We start from the raw sequence: 22,384 nt of genomic DNA, 5'->3' as shown, positions 1-22,384 counted from the left end.
TTCTTTCATGATTCAGGTATTCTGTTTTGTATATATTTTGTATTTTTGTAAAGTGCTTTGATCATGTTGATCAGTTTCTGGAAATGCGCTATAGTCAATGTTTTTTATTAATATTATTATTAATATTCGAGTTCAGCATGCCCGAATTAGCCTTTCAACAAGGCTCTGCCTGGACCACCGTAGTGGGAGCGCCACCTCGGCTTCGCCGCTCGCTGTCGCGGCTTCGCCGCTCTGTCGCGCCTTCGGCGCTCAGCTCGCGGCTTCGCCGCTCGCCCCCCCTAGGATCGCGAGGTCTTTGACAAAGACTATGCCCGAATTAACAAAAAATAAGTTGGTTGCCAGCTTTTACGCATTGGGTGTAAAGTCGATATGGTAATGTGATTTTATGCTAATCACTTATGCGTTGGCTGGTCGAGTTCATCCTCCGAAGCGCTGGACCGTAAAACTGTGCAATGTGGACCATTGAATAAGTTTCTTATGAATAAATGGGCACTTCTGGGTTGGGTATCTATAGATTCTATAGAATTTTTAAATTAAAAGTATGATAATATTTTCGATGGTAATATATTTTCACTTTCAAAGTTTGTAGTTTTCATAATTGCAATTTCTGAATATTATATAAAAAAGCACGAATAAGACTATAAATGTAAGAGTATGGGATCATTTTGAATGTTAATAAATGCGAAACGCCGGCGGTAGACACCAGCAATATCAGGGATTGCCGCCGCTTCTTGCAGTAGCTTTTATGAATAGAATACAATAGTGGATACAAGTATCGAGTATCAAGTATCGCCCCGCACACAAAATAAACATGGAACCGCCCACATGTCAAATTTATTAGCTAAAACAAATGTCAAATTTGTTTTAATGCTCCAGGTTTGTAGATAATTATTTCTGTTTTTCTATGCACATTTTGCATTTCTCTGTGTACGCTACAAGCTACGTTCACTCTCTGTTATCTCAAAGAAATGCTATAAAATGTAAAAATGACGGAGTGACAGGAACCGATTGTCTTTGTTTTGTTTGTTGTCTGACGAATTCGGAAACCCTACATCCAGAATAAATATATGAAGATCTACATTGTAGATCACAAGGCGATAAAGGAAGCACATGCTCGCACTTGTTCTCACTGGGATGAGAGGGATTATAACTTAGTTGTGTACTCATTTACATAATCACAATGCACAGCCACAGTGCAGTAGGAAATACGACAATGATTCACTCTCACAATAAGCCAGTTCGCAATTTCAGAATCATGATGCATTGTGGGTAATATTTGCCGATTTTTTGGAGATAAACACGAGGAGGCTGCAGTGCATTTCCAATGGCGGCGAACTTTGCACTTCCTTCAAAAACATATTTTTGTAAAACATTTTTATTCATTCCTACATATGTTAATATTTCCTGTGAAATACAAATATAAATTTCCTCATGAAGACCAAACTGTCAGCGAAATTCCAGTACAAAACGCTTTTTACGGAAACGCCAAAGTTCACCCCATTGAAAATGTACAGTAGCCTCGTTGTGTTTATCGCTATATTTATTTGGCGACTTTGTTTCTGCACATGCGCAGTTGTAATTGCGAAAGGGCTTATGCCATATGGGTCAATGGAATCGGATCATTAGGCCTCTCAGCTCAGTCAAAAAGTTTGTACAGGAAATTGGCTGAAAAATTGAGACATTCAAATTAGCATATCTCTGCAACCACATCATCCACATGTCTTATGACATTCATTTATGGCTCATCAGGTGTTTTTTTTCATTTGGCTCTTTAATATGAAACTAATAGTTTGATGAGAATAAAAAAAAGTTCTATTTTTTTAAATTTATACCTTATTCATAACTGAATTTGATCAGTTTAATATACCAGCATGACCAGGGGAGTGCCACTAGGCACGGAAGTGACAGTGCCACTAGCTTCCCTGGTTGTACTTGTAGTAACTACAAATTTCGAACGTTTGAGGACTTTTGTAGCAGGTGCCATAGGGCGTCTTGTCGCAAAATAATAATATTAATATTATTGACAATAATTAACAGCCTGTTTGACCTCTCCATATATCCATACATTGCTCACCTGTGATTTCAATGTTTTCGTATCATATTTTGTGGTGAAAAATGAATACAAATCAGTTTGGGGGCACTCGTAATTCACGGACGTCTCTGATTTCAAAGACATGTGATTTCATATACAGGGAGTCTGTGATATCACATACGTCGAACTTTGTTGACAGCTGGGCACTCGATGCAGCACATCGGAACGAAGCTGAGTGTATTAGAATAAGCTTTCCTATGTTTAGCAAATAAAATTATATGTGTGCAAATTCTGACAAATGATCCCAGAACACACAATAGTAAAAATCTCCCAAGAGTACCTGAGCCTGCGCTCTAATTCATGAATTGGATAGTAAATTAGCAGGCACTCAACTTAGGCTGACTACAACCCTGATAAGGCCTACTCACAAAATTATTCCCACTGCGCCATCGCGGTCACCAAAATTATTACTAATATCATTTGCGACTGGGTTTTGAAACAGGGAGTATGTGATTTATGAGACGTCTCTGAAATATGATACTGTTATGTTACATGACGCTTCAAGAGTATTTGATATCAGAGACGTCCATGAATTATGAGTGCCCCCGAACTGAAATGTGTAATTTGCAATCATTTTTGGAGCAACGATTTCTTCGTACCAACGGCTAAGTATGTACCGTATGTGAGATTACTTGGATTTCGGTGGAATTTGCCAAGAGTGGAACCTTGTACCTTGCTAGTTACTTTCGTCCTCCAGGATACACCAAGGTGAAGGAAATACTATCAAAGCTCCAAGACAGTGTGACTGAAATTCTTAAAAAACATGTCCACACCCTGCCAAATATCATCATTGCGGGTGACTGCAACTTCCCTGATATAAATTGGGAGAATATGACTACAACTAATTCATCCACGTCCTTTGCTCATAACAATTTTATCGATGTGCTAAATGAATTAGGACTTGCTCAGCTGCAAACAAATGTAACACGTCCAGCCTCCAACAGCGTACTGGACCTCATCTTAGCTACCAATGAAGGTCTCATTTCTCAGGTGCATACAGCACCTGGCATTAGTGATCACCTTATTGTCAACTTTGACATTGACATATCATCAAAGCCAAGAAAGTGTCAACCACGAATGATATGGAACTATAAGAGAGCTGATTCCACCAAAGTTCAGCAGTCGCTGAAGAAAGGCCACTGAGGATTACTTCTTATCATCTCCAGACCTACGCAGTATAGATAAAAATTGGGACTTTTTTAAACAAACAGTTTGCAACGCCATGGAGAGCTGTATTCCACATCAGCTATCAAATGGGAAGATTTCCCACCCATGGATTTCCCGAGACATTATTCGTCACATGAGAAGACGGGATAGGTCATACAACAAAGCCAGATCATCCAAAAAACAGAGTGATTGGGTGAAGTACAAGGCTCAGCGAAATAAAGTTCAAAAACTCGTGGCAGAAGCGCATACAGACTACATCAATAACACTGTAGGGGACAGTTTATTAGCTTCTGATGGCAAAAAATTATGGTCTTACATCAAGTCAAAAAGAAAGGAAACTTTGGGTATTCCTACATTAAGAACTAGTAATGGAATGCACGTTACCGGGAAATCCAAAGCTACCACACTTAATGCTCAGTTTGCGTCAGTAAACTCTGATGATCTTCCTTTGCCTGATAAGGGACCTTCACCATACCCTCATATAAATGATCTTATCATTGAAGAGGAAGGAGTAGCTAAGCAACTTCACCAACTTAGCTCAAATAAAGCTAGTGGGCCAGATGACATTCCAGCTAGAATATTACATGAGTATGCTGATGATCTTGCACCAATGCTATTAACTAACATCATGCAGCAATCCTACAGACTTGGCAAACTTCCATCAGACTGGACCAAAGCAAGAGTTACTGGGATATTTAAGAAAGGTAATAATACCAACCCAGAAAACTATCGCCCAGTGAGTCTTACCTGCATTTGCTGCAAAGTGCAAGAGCATATTGTGGTTAGTCATCTTGCCAAACATTTGAGCAAAAACAATGTCATCATAAATAATCAACATGGGTTTAGAGAAAAACTCTCTTGTGATACCCAATTACTGCAAGCTGTAAATGATTGGTCTACCACACTCAACCAACGTGGGCAGTCGGATGTCTTGTTTTTAGATTTCAGCAAGGCATTCGACAAAGTGCCTCATCAACACTTGCTCCACAAGTTATCCTTTTATGGAATAAATGGCCCAACACAACAGTGGATAGGAGCCTTTTTATCTAGTCGCACACAATGTGTAGCTGTTGATGGTGAAGAGTCAGAATGGTGTCCTGTCACCTCTGGAGTGCCGCAGGGCCAGAGCCAAAAATGGTCATCACTCAACCTAAAATTTAGAAATTGTTACAGGAGTGAATTTCTCCTCTAGTTTAATAGACTACTAACCAAAGATTATGAATAGGCAAAAAAAAAGTAAAACTTGCCCGTCAATTTCGGACTGCAAGCAATTAAATACACATGTAGCGCCCTCTTAGTGTGGCGGGACGGAATTGCTAAATTTGATGTTACTACATATTTAAAAAAGATGGGATTTTTTTGTTTATGGTATTATAAAGGTCTTCTGTATAGACAATTTCAGCACTAAAAAAAATGTCGGTGGACTAAGCAAAAATAAAGAAATAAATTAAAACATGTGTAAAATTCCGTCCCGCCACATTTTGAGGTGATTTTTTTACGTTTCTGAAGGGACGAAAAAAAAAAATTTTAGTCAAAACTTTCCAAAATATCAACTATTATGGTAATAAACATTCCTGAGTACACAAAAATTAGATTCATCAACTTTGCTAGACTCGGAGCCATTTTAACTTCTTCTTTTTCAGGCCTTTTGTGGTAGGATGCCAGCAATAAGGCTATTTTCAGGGTCTGCGGTGTAAAACATGGCCCTGCCACATTTTGAGATGATTTTTTTAAGTTCAGGAAGGGATGAAAATTTTCTTTCTCAGTTTATATTTTGCAATAATTTTTCATTGGAAGTGAAAGAAAAGACAATTTTGTCAGTTTTAAAGTAAATCAATTGCTTTTTTTCTTGATTTTGCCATGGTGGACAAAATTCCGTCCCGCCACATTCCGTCCCGCCACAATGACATGATTTTTAAAAATTAATGAACGTACTATAAAGAGGGGGGTGAATTTTATAATTCCTTCCATAATAAAAGAAGGATAGTTGAAGTTAATACCAATGTTAGAAGCAAATGTTTTATCCCAGTACTTTTGATAAAAATTCAACAAATGTACTGTGTTCACAAAAACATGAAGTTTATCATTCCGTCCCGCCACATTGATGAATTTGTGTTACCGTGGCAACATGTTGATTCTTTGGACTATTTTTCTTGCGTGTGAATGTAGTCTGTAACTTACTTGTTTATTAAGAACATGAAGAATCCATAAAATAAACAGTCACAGAGCTACAATTTAAAAGGTCTATCAAAATTCCGTCCCGCCACAAACGGTAATTTTGGCTCTGGCCCCGTAGGGCTCAGTTATGGGTCCAATATTATTCCTCATCTTCATCAACGATATCACAGATGGTATTACATCGAGTATGCGCCTTTTTGCGGATGATAGTGTAATCTACAGGAATATAACATCCCCTGAGGACCAGAGGGCACTACATCAAGACCTGATTTAAAAAGTGTTTGAGTGGGCTGAGAGATGGGGAATGCAATTTAATGTGCAAAAGTGTATGTAACGATCACCAAGAAGAAGAAGCCACTTGATTACCAATACTCAGTAGGCACAGACACAATACCCAAGGAACTATCTACCAAATACTTGGGTGTTACCATATCATCTGATTTAACTTGGAGTAAACACATAGCAAACATCAGAGCCAAGGCATCAAGAACACTGGGGTTAATACGGCGTAATCTTGGACCCTGTGATCGCACTGTAAAGGAGAAGGCATACCAGTGCCTAGTTAGACCCCAAGTAGAGTATGCTGCAGCCGTGTGGAACCCCTATACACAGCGTGATAAATCAATGCTTGAGAGTGTGCAGAGGCAGGCAGCATGTTTCACTATGGGTGATTATAGTAGATCCTCCAGCGTCACTGCCATGATCAACACATTACACTGGGACACACTGGAACATCGCCGCTACTTGCCCAGGCTAACATGTTTTTCAAGATTCGCCGGACTAGTGAACATCACTCTACCTCAATGCATCAAACCCAACACAAGACCAGGAAGAGGGCAGCACCAACTGAGATACCACCATCTGCAGACCAACCTTGATATATTCTTTCTACCCACAAGTCATACCATTGTGGAATTTGCTCCCAACCCATTGCTTGCAACATCACCAGAGGCTTTCAACTTAGCTGCGATGCCCTTGATCAGGCAGTTGCAGCCAGCAGCCTCCGGCAAGAGTTGGTAATCAGCAACTCATCAAGTTTTTAACCACACCGCACCTTAAGTTTCTTCAGCATTTAATTTTCTGCACTTTGGACCACATGCACATTGTTGCCAGCTTCCGGGACAGCAGATAATGCTTTTATGGAAGTCACCTATCAAGTATCAAGTATGTGAATGTACATTAAACACATACACAGCACCTGTTGGAACTCCCGGTCGGAGCCGGGAGTTTCAATTATTGGAACTGGAATTTGATATACCGTATTCACTCCATAACTGCCCATGTCCGTAAAGCGCCCACCCAGCAACTTTACTACACATGATTCTCCATCATGTACAGGATCCAACTACACATGTATCAAACATGGAACCATCTACACATAAAATCCATAATTTGGGCCATTTCTTACCTGTGCAATTATATAAACAATATAAAAAATAAGCACCCACCCAAAATGACTTTGTTAAGTGCCCTGGGCAGTTAATGGAATGAATACGGTACAGTACGGTACATGTAGTATGTAGGGTGTCTTGACAGACCTGTGTATTGAATTTATTCTAGTTTGTTTCTACAATATATGGTGACAGACCTACAAAAAATGTAATTATGGAATACTCTGCAGTGTTTTGGTTGTGGTGCAAAAAAAAATGTGGACCCCCCCCCCCCCTAGAAAAAATTGCTTGCTTGCAAAAAGTGGACTTCAACCCTTTTAAATAAAAAAAAAACCCTTCAACATGAACGTGGTCCTTTAACTTTGTTATTTTTTCTTTCTGATTTGGATTTTTTTGATATAAATTCCATGCATGGAGTCTCAATGACATGTGTCTACTGTACACATTTTCTATTGTATTACAGGGACCAGCAGCTGGGATCTATGATACACCCATTAGACTCAGAGCACCATTTCTCACATAAGTAGGAATGGCAGCAGCATATGATGTTGCAGTTATTGGTGGAGGAGTGATTGGCTGTACTGTATTGCATGAATTAACTCAAAAGGGATTCAGTTGTGTTCTGTGTGAACGCAATTCTGATCTGGTTGCAGAATCTAGCTGTGGCAGCAGGTAATGTACAGCAGGGTGTAAAACAATCCACTTAGCTTAAGGGGTACTACACCCTGCCCAATTTTGTGCCTATTTTTGCATTTTTCTCAAAAATTATAGCGCATTGGTGACAAGTAAGATATGTATATTATAGGGGCAAGGACTACAACTACTGCACTGAAAATTTTATTTCAGCACAGACAACAGTTGTGGAGTTACAGTCAAAAATGAGGGAAAACCAATATTTGATCAATAAATCAATAACTACTTGCCTTGAGTTGCTGAATTTTCAGTGCAGTAGTTGTAGTCTTTGCTCCTATAATATACATATCTTACCTGTCGCCAATGCGCTATAATTTTTGAGAAAAATGCAAAAACAGGCACAAAATTGGCCAGGGGTGTAGTACCCCTTAACACATCAGATTCAGATTTTATTTATTTCACAAAATGAGTTAAAAACAGGTTATTCAATGTACCATTCTTTTTGTACTGTAGGCCCGTATAAATAATAGGTTAATAAATGTGTCTAATACACTCCCCATGCATTAGACGCATCAACATCTCAATACAAGTTTATTATTTTGTACAATTCCTCAAGCAACAAGTGATACGCATTTATTAACCTATTTCAAAAATTCATGTATGTACATGATCCACCAGTGGAGCTTCTGCGACCCCTACGCAGAACTTCCGTTAGTGGATTAACTGCGCACGGTGGACGCAGGGAATCCACAGTCGGATTTTCGGCGACGCGCGCTAAAACTCCCTCCGTATATAGGCGCCGGTGGAGTATTTCTGCGCACTGTCGCAGGGAATCCACTGACGGATTTTCGGCGCACGCGCGCTGAAACTCCCTTCCGTATATAGGCGCCCGGTGGAGTATTTCTGCGACGGATCGCAGGGAATCCACTGACGGATTTTTTGGCGCATGTGCAGAAACTCCCCTCCGTATATAGGCGCCGGTGGAGTATTTCTGCGCACGGTCGCAGGGAATCCACTGACGGATTTTCGACTCATGTTTTTCTTGAATTCTTAATATGATTGAATATTTGCCTACCCTAGAATGTTTAATAAGTGATAAAACATATATAGGCCCTAAAATAATATTTTTACTTTCTACCATTTAATAATGTTAAATCATAACAATTCATGAGATGATTAAATCGCGCGCTGAAAATCCGTCAGTGGATTCTCTGCGACCGTCATAGAATTACTCCACGGAGCTATATACGGAGGGGAGTTTCTGCGACGCGTCTTGAAGTCCGACTCAGGATTCCCTGCGACCATGCGCAGAAATACTCCACCGTTCTGACTCTAAAAATATATATAATATTTCTTATTTTCTAAGTTATTTTTTTAAACAAGGTTTTTAAACATGAACTGACTCTAAACATATAGGCCCTAAATAATATTTCATACTTTCTACCATTTAATAATATTAAATCATAACAATTCATTTCATGAGATGATTAAAACGTGCGCCGAAAATCCGTCCGTGGATTCTCTGAGACCGTGCGCAGAATTACTCCACCGTAACTATATATACGGAGGGGATTTTCAGAGCATGTGCGCCGAAAATCCGTCAGTGGATTCCCGAGACCGTGTGCAGAATTACTCCACCGGAACTATATACGGATGAGGGGATTTTCAGAGCATGTGCGCCGAAAATCCGTCAGTGGATTCCCTGCGACCGTGCGCAGAATTACTCCACCGGAGCTCTATCATACGGAAGGGAGTTTCTGCGCATGTTTTTAAACATGAAACTTGATGCGCAGAACTGGCTCTAAACATATAGCCGGACATATATATAGGCCCTAAAATAATATTTTTACTTTCTACCATTTAATAATGTTTAATAGATTAAAGTTAATGATTAAAACATGCGCCAAAATCCGTCAGTGGATTCCCTGCACCGTCATGAGAATTACTCCACCGTAACTATATAACGGAGGGATTTTCAGTGCACGCGCAGCAGAAAATCCGACTGTGGATTCCTTGCGTCCACCGTGCGCAGATAATCCACTATCGGTAGTTCTGCGTAGGGGTCGCAGAAGCTCCACTGGTGGATAGCTTACATAACTCTTCCATGATTTTTGTATTTTTAAAACAAAATTGTCACTAAAAATGTTGGAAAATACAAGCAATAAATGCATCAACCCACAAGAAAAATGAACACATCCGGCGACAGCACTGCTCATAGTAATCGGAGTGCCCCCATGCAATAATATACAATTAATGCAGGGTTCACATTTTTCAAACATTTGCTCTGATTGGTTAGGGTGTATGAAATTTCCATAATGAAAGCCATTATTAAATGCTGACGTTTCTGATAATTTTGTTATTACATTTATGATGGTGAAATGAATGCATATTCTTGTTTTCCCAGCTCAATCATTCATACTGGGTATGATGCATTACCAGACACATCAGAATGCCAATTCCTTCAGACATCACAACAACTGAACCAAGAATACTATGAGAAATTCAACATTCCATACAAACGGATTGGAGCAATGATTGTAGCATGGAATGAGGAAGAGGTACATTATTTGATTTTTGTCAAAGGCTGGTCAATATGATGCAACAAAATGACTTGGTATTTACACAAAATGTTATGTTAAAATAATTTTGAAGGTTTATTTTTAAAACAAACTCAAAAATAACAGTCTGTGTTCTTGTAGCTTTTAAACCAATTCAACAGTTGTGCCTTCTTCAGCAGCTTAAAATACTTGTGGATGTTTTTTTGATACAGGTACAATATAAACCATGAGTATTATAGCAAATCAATTCTTGGAATCCTCAAGATGTTCCAAGAAGTCTGGTTATATGTATTTTAAACAAAGTTTTAACAAGTCTCACTTTTTTCTTCTGGACATGGCCATTGACTCATATGGACCTGTAGCCATAGCCTATAAAACTTCAATACACAGTATTGCTCTCATGATCTGTTCACCAAAAATTTAACATGTATCTTAACTCTGGTTTTCTTGAATTTCAAGTTGAAACAGCTTCCCGGCATAGTGGAACAAGCCCATAAGAATGGCATTACCAGCGTTTGCCAGATTTCTAAAGAGCAGCTGCTAGAAAAAGAACCCAACCTTTCTCAAGATGCATTGGGTGCTGTATGTATCCCAGGAGAGGGAGTTGTTGATCCATGGCTTCTACCCATTATGATGGCACACACAGCAAAACAGAAAGGAGCAAAGGTGAGCAACATTCTTATTTATAAAGCTATATAAAAAAAAAAAAGATTTGTATTGCCTGTTCTGACAGACCCTAAAATTTGAAAAATAGCATCATGTTTTTTTTTTTTTTTTTTTTTTATATTTGAAATTGCAGTATAAAGTATTATTGTGTAAACCTTATGAGCCTGCAAAATACATTAATTTAACACTCTTATGATCCAGTGTAATAACTCAAGCAGGGTAATTCAATGGCAATACCAATCAATCATACCCGGGGCAGAGAGTAGTATTTAGTATTTTTTAGTATTCGGTGAGAGCAAAATGTACAAAATATGGGGTCATTGGGTGAGAGAGGGACCGTTTGGATCTAAATCAGGGGGGCATTGGGTGAGAATATGACATTTTCTAAAATGGGGTCTTTGGATGAGAGCCAAAAGAAGCCTCGAAAATTGAATTTCTACAAATGTAGTTCTAAATGGCTTTGTTGCTGTTAAAATTGAAATACAAGGGTCTTTGGGTCACAGATCGAAAGGAAAAATATGGGGTCTTTGGGTGTCAGAGCATGTGTCCATCATAAAAATGATGTGCACACGAAATGGCTTCAATTGGACCTTCATTTTGCAAAACTCCCCTGTGTCTCTTCAAAGGAAATATGCAGGAATAATTTGATTGTGGCAAATTATCTACTCTGTAGATTTGGACAATTTTATGAAAAACCAACTTTGATTCACATAATTGTTTTTACAATTTAAGTCATTTTGAAAAGTGATTTTTAGATTTGTACTGAAATTCTAACCCTGTCTAGCTGACATCCCTTTCAAATCTTTAGTAATATTTTATTATATACCATTAATTTTCTACATTTCAGATTCTTTTGGGATGCAACCTTCTGAATGGTTCTCAAGACAAGGATGGTAATTGGTTATTAATTACAAACACGGGACAAATCAAAGTTAAAGCTGTCGTCAACTGTGCTGGTCTCCATGGTGATACAGTGGAGAAGATCAACAAACAGCCATCATTCCAGTTACGTATACTTACTTTTAGTTTAGGAAAAGATGTGGAATACCTGCAATGTTGCGGTTTTCTCTGACAGGTTCCATGTAAAAAATAGGGGTCTTTCTGCAGGCACTGAAAATGTGTGGCTGAAGCGTTAGAGCATATGCATAACCAGTTTTGATTTGCAATGGCCGTTAGACAGAAGGTACTTTTTGTCTCATACTGCAAATATCAAAATGTGTAGAAGAGGGTGTATTGTAAGAATTGTTTTGAACTTATATTTATTTACCTGTTTGTTTGTTTGTTTGTTTATTTATTTATTTATTTATTTATTTATTTATTTATTTATTTATTTATTTATTTATTTATTTATTTATTTATTTATCTTGTATATTTTGTAAGTTAGTTGGTTAGTGATTTACTTGTATTTATTTGTTTGTACCCTTGTTTGATTTATTAACAAATAACAATTATTTCTATATTATCTTTAATTATTCATTCACAATACTGCAGGATTTTTCCAAGAAAAGGGCAGTATATAGTCTATGATGACAAAGCTGGGTCTTTACTGAATTCAATTATTTTGCCAATTGCTACTAGAAAAACCAAAGGAACTTTGCTGTTCCCATCAGGTAAGAATTAATATTATTTTTCTTGTTTAAGGTCAAATTCTGTCAAGGAATTTCTTAAAAATCCTTTTTTATGATGAGCCCAGGAAGGTACTCAGTACAAACGACCATACCGGGATGTACTGCAAACACAGGTTGCATTTTTGGCCATTTGGTATGACCTCTCTTAATTGTTAGGCCAAATTTGGTATAATGTGAATGGACCATTTTTCTTCAATTTTATAACTTTTTTTGGATAATATAGCCTAATTTTGCCTCACTGTACCTAAAAATATTTCCAAAAATTTGGGGAAAGTTGTTAAATTGGGCAGAACATTTTTATATTTTGGTATATCGATGGGACCAAATTTCTTGAAAAATTGGTATATTGATGGGTCCACTTTCAAATTCTCATCGGCACACCCCTACCCAAACTAAACTTGAGTACCCCTAGGCTGATGAGTTATGTGTGACTTTTGCAAATTGTCCTAGCAGATTTATGGGTCATTTGGGGACTTTGGTGTAAATAACTATGTTAAGGGATCTAAAATGAGCGTTTACTGCGTTTCGACAGTATTTTTTGTGGGACATGAGAGCACCTCAGACCTATCGAATTGCATTCTGAATACTGAAGCATGTCTTTCTGATATCAAATAATTTTCATTTTTGAAAATCACAATATAATACAAATTTTATGACAAATTATAAAAATTTGATATTTTTCAAATATTTGATATATAACAGTCCTCAAAGTAAAATATATAAATCTAATGACATATTCTTAAAGTGTATGTAGCAGGGAGGAAAAGTCTACGGTCAATTGAAAATTTTGACCTTTCATATTGAAGATATGGATTTTTTCCCAAAAGACCTAATTTTTTTGGTGTTTTGGGAACAAAAATCCATATCTTCAATACGAAAGGTCAAAATTTTCAATTGATCGTCGGCTTTTCATCCCATCTACATACACTTTAAGTATAAATCATCAGATTTATAAAGTTTACTTCAAGTACTGTTAAATATCAAAAATATCAATTTTTAATGATTTGCCATAAAATGTGTATTAAATTGCAATTTCAAAAATCAAAATTATTTGATATCAGAATGACTTTCTTCGTATTCAGAATGCAATTCGATATGTCTGATGTGCTCTAATGTCCCAAAATAAATACTGTCCAAACGTTCATACCCCAGCCCTTAATGGTATATGTATAAAATACACATATAATCTTGCTGCTATCAGGTGTTTTATAAAGTATTTTATGAAGGATGGAATTGCCTTTGGGTGCACAAAAATGTGAAAAAGGATAATACTATAATAATTGCCCCTTTTCCATTACAGTATATGGTCATTTGGTAGTCGGACCCACCGCTGAGGAGCAGCCTAACCGGGACAAATGGCCAGTAAACAGCTACACATCACACTCACTGGAAACCTATGGTCACAAAATATTGCCTGAATTATCCAAACACAGTCCAGTAGCAGCATATGCTGGACTTAGGCCTGCTACACAGTACAGAGATTATCAACTGGCAACTCATACAGACAGGTAAGGGACTGGTCAGTTGTTACACCAGGGGGAATGAGGCATTTATGGATAAAAGTCAGTGGAACTCAAAAGTTCAAATGAAGAAACATGAGAAATCAGAGGGAAACATTTTCAGTAAATGAAAAGATGGGATGGGATTGGTTTTTTTGTTTCAAATCTGTGAATTCTACCCCGTCCACCACCCTACTTGCGTAAACATTGATTTGCCCCTAAAGAATGGTGTGGGAATCGTGCATCTGCTTTGTTTGTTGTATGGCCCTTGTTCATTGTTTGATAAAGTACTGTAAAAATTGACCATTTCTGTGTTTCATATAATTATAATCATTACTTTATGAACTATACTTCAAATGTTGAATGAAATAAAAACCTGCAAAGCTGTTAAATGCCAAGTCTTGAAATCACAAAATTAAAAACTAGCCAAAATTTGTAAACTTTTTGAAAGACATTGACATCTAAAATAATTTCATTTTGCCCATTAATGTTTCCATTAAAATGAGGGTTTTCCAATTTCATTCCATGCCAATTCCTTGTGGATAAAATAACCTTAACCTACCTGAACCTATGGAGTGTCATGTCAGTAGGTCAATCTCGTTTGATATGAAATTTGAGAAGGCCCCATAAGTTAAAACCAAGAACAAAAAAAAAACATGTGCTATCAATATTTATACCTAAAGAAGATTCAATTTTATGTTTAATTATTTCCCCTATATTATAACATAGAAAATGGATCACCATTGGAGGGATACGTAGCACAGGTTTATCAGCTTGCACAGGTCTAGCCCAATATGTTGGCAATCAAATGCAGAGTGAGCTGGGGTTAGTCCCTCACACCACATCTGGTTCTGTAGAGATAGCTCAACAGTCAGATGAGGGAGATGATAAGCATGGCGAGAACAATAACATGTGGAACCTAGATGATAAGCATCAGGATCATTTGGTGTTGAGTGGGGCTAAGTATCGTATCACACATCCATTGAGTAGGCTGGGTTTAGATCCCTCTTCTAAATTGTAATACACTGTAAAGGCCTTAGTGTGCAATAATTATCTGTTCAAAGATGTTTGTGACCCCTCTAATTGGAACGCCAAAAAACCTTTTCCCCTCCTTGGCATGCCAAAAATTGCTTCTTCCACCTTCTTGGCCTTCTTGGTCAATACATGTATATACAATGCAAGCGAGCATACATGTATATATAGCCAGCAGGAAATTTTACATATGAATTAGAATGCGTCCATATTGTTTTTCTAAGCCTAGAGTGTTTTATTAAAAGGTACCCTATGAATGGATGTCAAAAATCTCTTGCCCCCCCCCCCTTTTGACTTTCCAAAATCTCTTGACCTTCCTCCTTTTGACCTGCCAAGATTTGCTTGCCCCTCTGTGTTTGCCGGGAGAGCAGATAATTATTGCACAACCCCTAAGGTAGGAGCTGAATTGAACTGAAATTCCCAGAACTTGCACAGTCCACACTACCATGTTCCTTGAACACTAATGATTGGTTTAAATTCAAGTGCTATAGTTTTCAGGTATTCCAAGAAGAGATTAAAGTACTTGTTTTTTTGAAACAGTAAATACCACAGTTGCCTAGATGCTGCAATTTCATAACAGAACTTTTTTACTTTGATAAAAAGGAATGGGTCTAATATTGACTATTTTCCATTTGATTTTTGTTCTTCTACACTTTCAAAATTGGAGGTCTGTTTCAGTCACAAATTAAAGTTGTGAGTAATTCTCCAACTTTAAAAACAATGCAAAATGTCAAAATGTATCACATGTTTTTTTTCAATAAGTGAAAATCAATATAGTGAAATTCAATATTACCAAAATTAGACTCATTCCTTTTGATCGTGTCACAAAAACTAGCTCTACTAGTGTAATAGATTTCTGTAACTATATCGTGCAAATCATGTTAAATATGCTGCATTTGGCAGGGATACTAGTATTCATAGAGCCTATCATTATGGAGGCATTCTCAAATGAATGTCTTAGTCAAGTAGTTATAGTCCCAGCCGGTTTTGTTGCACTAGTTTATGTCCATATTAAGTGTCATAGAATTTGATGAAAAATCATTATAAAGGGGGCGTCTTTGAAAAATTTGGTAACTTTTGTGTTGAGTGGTAGGGCAGGGGTTTTGAATAAGTTTAACTAATTTTGAACGCGAGTCTATGTTCAAATTTCAATGATCTTTTCCCAGTAACAGGGTAAGAATTCGGCTGTATCATATAGCAGTTTGCTCCACATTTTGAAGTAACTGCTACCCAATTTTACATTTGTATAGCACTTTTTATAGTGCTTATGGAAGTATCCTGATTATGAGGGATTAGCCAAAAACTGCTACACAAAATTTTTAAACGAATTCGAACCCTGCCCAGTAAATGAGGTTGCTGTTGAAATGGTGCCATAGCCTAGACTAATCAGCTCTATAAGTACTATTACCCTGCCAAATATGGTGATTTTAACAGGAATTGCATGTTTGTTGTGCATGATATGTGAACAGAAATCTCTTAAACTAAAAGTCAATACCACAGTTGCCTATATACGGATTTCATAAAACACTTTGATAACTTTTATACAATACTTGAAACACCAACAAAGTAAATTGTGGGGGTGGTGGACTGAGCAAGTTTTGAAAAGGCACTCTTCAGTTAGGCTATTCCAGTTGAAATCCATACACCTTCTATGAAAGACATGGCATTAATGGGGTATAGATTTCAAATGGAGTCACCCATTCAGGTAACCCCATTTGAGATTAAGACACGTCATGTCTTCCATAGGGGTGATGGCTTTTAACTGGAATTCAGTGAGCCCTTGAGTGCCCTTCTTTCTTTCAGCAGGGTTTGGGCCAGAATCGTCTCCTTTGGATAAGTCGCTATAATAATCGCACAAATGTAAAAACACTTAATTTTGCAATGATTTTTAACATTTTTATGAGGCTCATATACACTACCTCTTTTTAAATTCACTTGATATATCAAATTTTAGAAGTTGAGGTGCTAACAAACTTCTTGGAGCAGCTAATGAATGGAAAGTTTGCTGCAAGACTAGTTCTTTCCAACGTCAGTCAAAATGGTTTTTTTGTTTTGTTTTGTTTTTTTGTAGTTACATTAAGGTGGAATCCCCCCGGTTGTGGTAAAAAAATTAACTTTACAAATTGGAATTAAGGAAAGAAATACCTTTCTTTTGCTTTTTGTTTGGCAACAATCGGAGCTTCCATTCAAAAGTTATATTCAAAAATGTAACTTCGTGAGGCAATTTTAAAACAATTAATTCTTATGTATTTTATTGTTTTCTCAAGCTGCGAGATTTAACGTTTATCCACATAAAATTCATATCTCAAAAAATAATCAAGATTTTGACCTCAAATCTTCATTATCATTTGTGATAATTCAAGTGTGTCTTTTCCAAATCAAAATTAAAGTAAAACAGTGTTTCTAAAATATAAAAAATCCTAAAAACAGTGTTTCTAGACTAAAATTCACTAAATTGCTGATATCTCAAAACTTTTTTTTCACAAACGCATGTCCACACGGAACACAATATCTCAAAAAGTATTTGAGGTATGGACTTCAAATTTGAACTGAGTGTTGCTGATATGCAGGGCTATAAATTAGACTAGAAGTTTTTAATTCCAAGCTTGGGAACTATGTTGTTGCTATGGCAACATCAAAATAGCATACAACAATAATTATTAAATTTTGAATTTGACCTTTGACCTCCGGTAGACCCCCAAGACATCACATGATTATCATAATTCTAGTTCAGATTCGAGTCATGCCTATGAAGAACACATTCCCAAAATTTCATTTCTATTGCTAAAATACTTTTTGAGATATCATGTACCAAAGGCCTCTACCTTTGAAATTCACCAAATCCAATATGGCGGCCGTTACCATGGCAACGGGTGATATGACCAACAATCTGAGTATTGGATTTGAAGGTATACATTCAAGGTATACATGCCACCTAGTTATGGGAAGTTTCATTCACTAAGTTTACCTATACAAGCTTTTGATTCCAGATCACCCAAACCGGGGGGATTCCACCTTAAAGTGCGGGGAAGTTGTTCCAATATCATGTTGGAGCTAATATCACTTCTGTCCAAAGATTTTTGAAATTTTATGCAAATTTACCATTCAAATAATTATTTTTACATGTCAAAAAGCCAAAAGTAATCAGTATTAAAAATATTTTTAATTCCAAAATATAATATATATTAATGTTTTGTCCTTGTGAGACTTGATATTTTTATCCGAGATTGTTATTGAATATTCTTGATGCTTTTAGCAGCCTGATTTAATTAATTGCAGTATAGTGCATAAAGAAAGTTGTGAATGTCTTGTGATGAGATGATGTTCCTATATTGCTACAGTAGGATTGATGATGGCAAAACAAAATATGTTACTTGGGCAGGTTTTCTCAAAGAAATGAACTTGTTTTATCAAACTCATCAGCCAATCATCTTTCAAAACATGTATACTTTTTTTAATTCAAAATTAGATGTTATTTTTAGGTAGATCAATGCTGTGATGATCACAGACCATTGTGTTTTCCAATCCATCTCTTTGTTGTTTCTGCTATAATAATAGAGATGAATGTTGTGTTGCAAAGACCAAAGAATGCTATTAAACTTATTATAAAGACTATTATATTGGACATATAATTTTGCTATATTTACATAATACAATCATATACTTACTACATGTATATACGCATGGGACCAAATATTCTTATATTATAAACAATGTTGTGCTAAACTAAACCACTAAAAAGAAATCGCATTACACTTGAAAAAGTTGCCATGATTTAAAAACAAAAGAGCAGAGATGCCATTGACTTGCCAAATTATCTGAAAATAATAAGGACAATTGCGAGCCATGAGCGTAAAAATTCCGAAATTTTTCGGAATTTATAAAAATACGGAAATCCGAATAAATGCGGGAAACTGACATCTCTGAAATTGAGCAAGTCAATAAACTTACTGAATACGGCATTTAATACTGCAACTGTTGATACCTCATTTGTTGCTTTGCAATCTTGAGTTGCAAGCATTTCAAATCCGACCCTTTACCATTGAAATACTTGTAACTTTTTTCAACAAGATCGCAACGTAACAAATGAGGTGTCCAAATTTGTAGTATAAAATGCTGCATTCAGTGAGTTTATTAATTTGCTCAATACTATTTTTGGTTTATAAATCATGGTGACTTCTTCAAGTGTAACAATGCTTTTTTTAGTAGTTTATTTATGTTAAGTGTAGGTAACTTGGGGAATAAGGCCAATCAATATTTATGCTGTGGTTGGATTTCACATGGTGAGGGATAATGAAAAGGAACAATGCATTTTAAATGAAGAAATGAGAGAAATCAGGGGGAACCCACCATTTTTGAACAAACAGGGGATTAACACAAAATTATTGTTTTGTGAGTTCCTCCAATCCCTCACATAGATATTGATCAGTCGCTTGTTACTTGGGTATAAGATGCACCCAAGGGTCTTATCACTTTTTATTTTTTATTTTTAAGTTTTTTGTTCTTCAGTAACATGATATGTAGCCGTCAGAATAATGTCAGACACTAAGTTGTTGTGGTTGTAATTATTGTTATTGTAATTGTTGTTATTGTTGTTGTTATGGTTCTTGCTTTTGTCGCTTGTTTGTTTTGATTTAAATGTAAACAGTAAATTGTATCCCTAAATATTGTATATTTTATATCCAGTTGCAGTGTAGAGAATTTTAGCAACTTTAATTGAGAATATTTTGTGAATATTATTATCGAACAAAAACATGTCTACTTGCCACTTGACATCCTTTCACACTTGCCACATTACTATTTGTTCTGATATCTTGTGAAATTGTTTTTGCAAACCTCAAAGGCATTTAATTTTAGTATAGTGTTGTATTACATTGTAAAACTGTAGTTTGTTACAGTTGTAAAATATATTTTTAGGAATTGTTTCAGTATAATTACATATTCCATCCTATATGTGCAATTGCCAATTAGTGAATAATTTCTTATGGAATAAAAAAAAGACAGAAAATAAGTATTTATATTTGTATAACATTCACCAGATTTAAAATGATCTAATAAATCCTGGGCATTTAACAGGCCCAAGTCAATTCTGCATTTTCCTGTGGTTGGACCAATTTTTTTTCTAAAATTCAAATTCTTTCTTTTTCTTTTTTCAATTTCTTTACATTGTTAATAATAATTACCTAAAATCACAATGATTTAATCAGTTGTAAAGGTAGACAGTGTCAGCACCAGGGGTGGGCATGGGGGTAAATTCTCCCCAGTCAGGGCTCTTTCCCCAAGTTGCCCCTAGAGTAAAAACTCAAAATTACGAAAAACTTTTGTTGAATTTGACCCCTCTGAAATTCACTTTCCCCCCCCCTACTAAAAAACATTCCTGGCACTGCCACTGAAGGTAAGTAACAAAACAAAAGATCGATGATGGCTTATAAATGAGACTTTGTTAGGGAGAAGGAAGGGTCAGCTATAAAACAAAACTAGTTATGTTATAGGTTGTCATTGACCATTTGGTTTGTTCCTTAAGGGGGTACTACACACCTGTCCAATTTTGTGCATAGTTTTGCATTTTTCTCAAAAATGTTAACGCATTGGTGACAAGTAAAATATGTATATTATAGGGGCAAGGACTACAACTACTGCACTGAAAATTCAGCAACTCAAGGCAAGTAGTTATTGATTTATTGATCAAATACTGGTTTTCCCGCATTTTTGACCGTAACTCCACAACTCTTGTCTGTGCTGAAATAAAATTTCCAGTGCTGTAGTTGTAGTCCTTGCCCCTATAATATACATATCTTACTTGTCACCAATGCGCTATAATATTTGAGAAAAATGCAAAAATAGGCCCAAAATTGGGCAGGGGTGTAGTACCCCCTTAATGAGGTGGCTATACCATATTTCACCCTGATGTGGCAGTGACGTCAATGCGTTGAAGCAGCTGTTTCGTGCACGCATCTATGCAGAGTCTTTAAGCGCATTAGTGTGTACGGCAGTGCTTAGATTAAACGCTAGCTATTTGAAACTCCACAATGAAATACACACCGACGTCACTGCCACATCAAGTGAAAAATAGTTTTAAAAATTTGAGGAAAAAATTTAGCGAGAAATTGTTTCTTTGGATTTCTGGAAAAGCATTAAGATACAGGAAACACTCATCTTGGGTAGACTGTTGATTTGAATCATTCAGATATATATGTTTTATAATCTCTTTCCGTCCAGTCTTGCTTGGATTAATTAAACACAATCAAAGCATGAATGATTGCAAGATTTTAAGGTCCCTTTGTCCCATATCCCTGAAGTCCTGAATATTCACTGGTTACAATTTATGCAGAAGGTTCCAAATTGTGAATATTATAAATGGAAATCAAAATGCAGACATTACCTGAAAACAGAATCAATCCAACCTTTTATGGCCTATTGGTCACAAATAGTCCTGTGAAATGTTGATATACCGTAAAAACTCAATAGTTAGCATATGTGCTTACTATCGAGCACTTTTGAAACCATGAAATTGTACCAAAGTCTGGCGCTTTACCAACTGAGCTAATGGGGTTAAGACATCTGTATCGATAACTTGCTAAAAACCCATTACACTTTTGTTGAATGGGACTCTGCATGTGTGCATGTTTTAAAAGCGCTTGATAGTAAGCACATATGCTAACTATCGAGTTTGTTACGGTATGTTGGAAGAGAACTAAAACCTGTGTATAAAACTGCTGTATTAAATGCTAGTAGCATTATATCATATCCATACCTCACAATGTATTAGAGGAACTATATGAATTAAAGAAATAAAAATAAATTCTGCAGTGTAAGTTTGTGATGTGACTTTGTTGAGCCTCTTGTATGAATCATACTGGTAGTAATGGGCTATTCCAGTTGAAATCCATACAACCCCTATGGAAACAAGACCTTAATCTCCCACACATTTCAAATGGAGTCACCCATTGAGGTAAACCCAATTGAAATTCACACCCCTTTGTGGCAGAGACAAGGGCATGACTTCCATGCTAACATAGGGAATGTATGGATTTCACCTGGAATAGCCCAAATTTAAGAACACCCTTTGCTATATATAATTAAAGTCCGAATTAACAGGACTATTTTGCATATGACATGATCAAGGGGAATGAGTCACATGTCGGCTGTTTTGTTACATCATTTTCTGGTCGTTTATGAATGCTACATTTTGATGCAAACCCCATCAAAATTGGACATCTGGTTATTGAGTTATGGACAATTTATCAATGCCCTGAAAACAATATGTAAAACGAATTTGAACACTGTTTTTGCCAATATCTCAAAAATAATATGAGCAACGTCCTCATTCCCCTTGATCATGTCACATATGTGCTTAAAAGAATAAACACCAGGATGTGTATTTGTGTGTATGAAACAAGTTCACATAGCCATGTTATACTCTACGAATGGATGGCAAGTTGGAGGTCCGTAAGAGATTATACCCAAAGAGTACAGACTCAAAAATGCCCCATGTGTATTGCCACATTATATGGTATATCCACATTTCAATGTTGCTTAT

At 36.5% G+C, this 22,384-nt stretch overlaps 2 protein-coding genes across 2 annotated transcripts; both read left to right on the top strand.

Moving 5' to 3' along the window:
- Positions 1-830: 830 nt before the first annotated feature.
- Positions 831-15,625, top strand: LOC140158582 (glycerol 3-phosphate dehydrogenase-like). The gene is made up of 8 exons (XM_072181723.1): positions 831-876; positions 7,292-7,500; positions 9,866-10,019; positions 10,479-10,685; positions 11,533-11,690; positions 12,177-12,295; positions 13,614-13,821; positions 14,542-15,625. The coding sequence occupies exons 2-8, from the start codon at positions 7,358-7,360 to the stop codon at positions 14,831-14,833; spliced, it is 1,281 nt and encodes a 426-aa protein (XP_072037824.1). The 5' UTR covers positions 831-876; positions 7,292-7,357; the 3' UTR covers positions 14,834-15,625.
- LOC140158458 (uncharacterized) lies at positions 3,315-6,457 on the top strand. The gene is made up of 2 exons (XM_072181552.1): positions 3,315-4,380; positions 5,817-6,457. The coding sequence occupies exons 1-2, from the start codon at positions 3,315-3,317 to the stop codon at positions 6,455-6,457; spliced, it is 1,707 nt and encodes a 568-aa protein (XP_072037653.1).
- Positions 15,626-22,384: the final 6,759 nt, after the last annotated feature.

Source organism: Amphiura filiformis, chromosome 8 (assembly GCF_039555335.1).
Source record: "Amphiura filiformis chromosome 8, Afil_fr2py, whole genome shotgun sequence".
NCBI lineage: Eukaryota > Metazoa > Echinodermata > Ophiuroidea > Amphilepidida > Amphiuridae > Amphiura > Amphiura filiformis.
This window is presented reverse-complemented; position numbering and strand designations above follow the sequence as displayed.

Coding starts and splice junctions, on each gene's coding strand:
- LOC140158582 (XM_072181723.1), top strand. CDS start 7,358: ATGGCAGCAGCATATGATGTTGCAGTTATTGGTGGAGGAGTGATTGGC. Junction 7,501..9,865: donor GAATCTAGCTGTGGCAGCAG/GTAATGTACAGC, acceptor TTGTTTTCCCAG/CTCAATCATTCATACTGGGT. Junction 13,822..14,541: donor CTGGCAACTCATACAGACAG/GTAAGGGACTGG, acceptor ATTATAACATAG/AAAATGGATCACCATTGGAG.
- LOC140158458 (XM_072181552.1), top strand. CDS start 3,315: ATGGAGAGCTGTATTCCACATCAGCTATCAAATGGGAAGATTTCCCAC. Junction 4,381..5,816: donor CACCTCTGGAGTGCCGCAGG/GCCAGAGCCAAA, acceptor AATACTCAGTAG/GCACAGACACAATACCCAAG.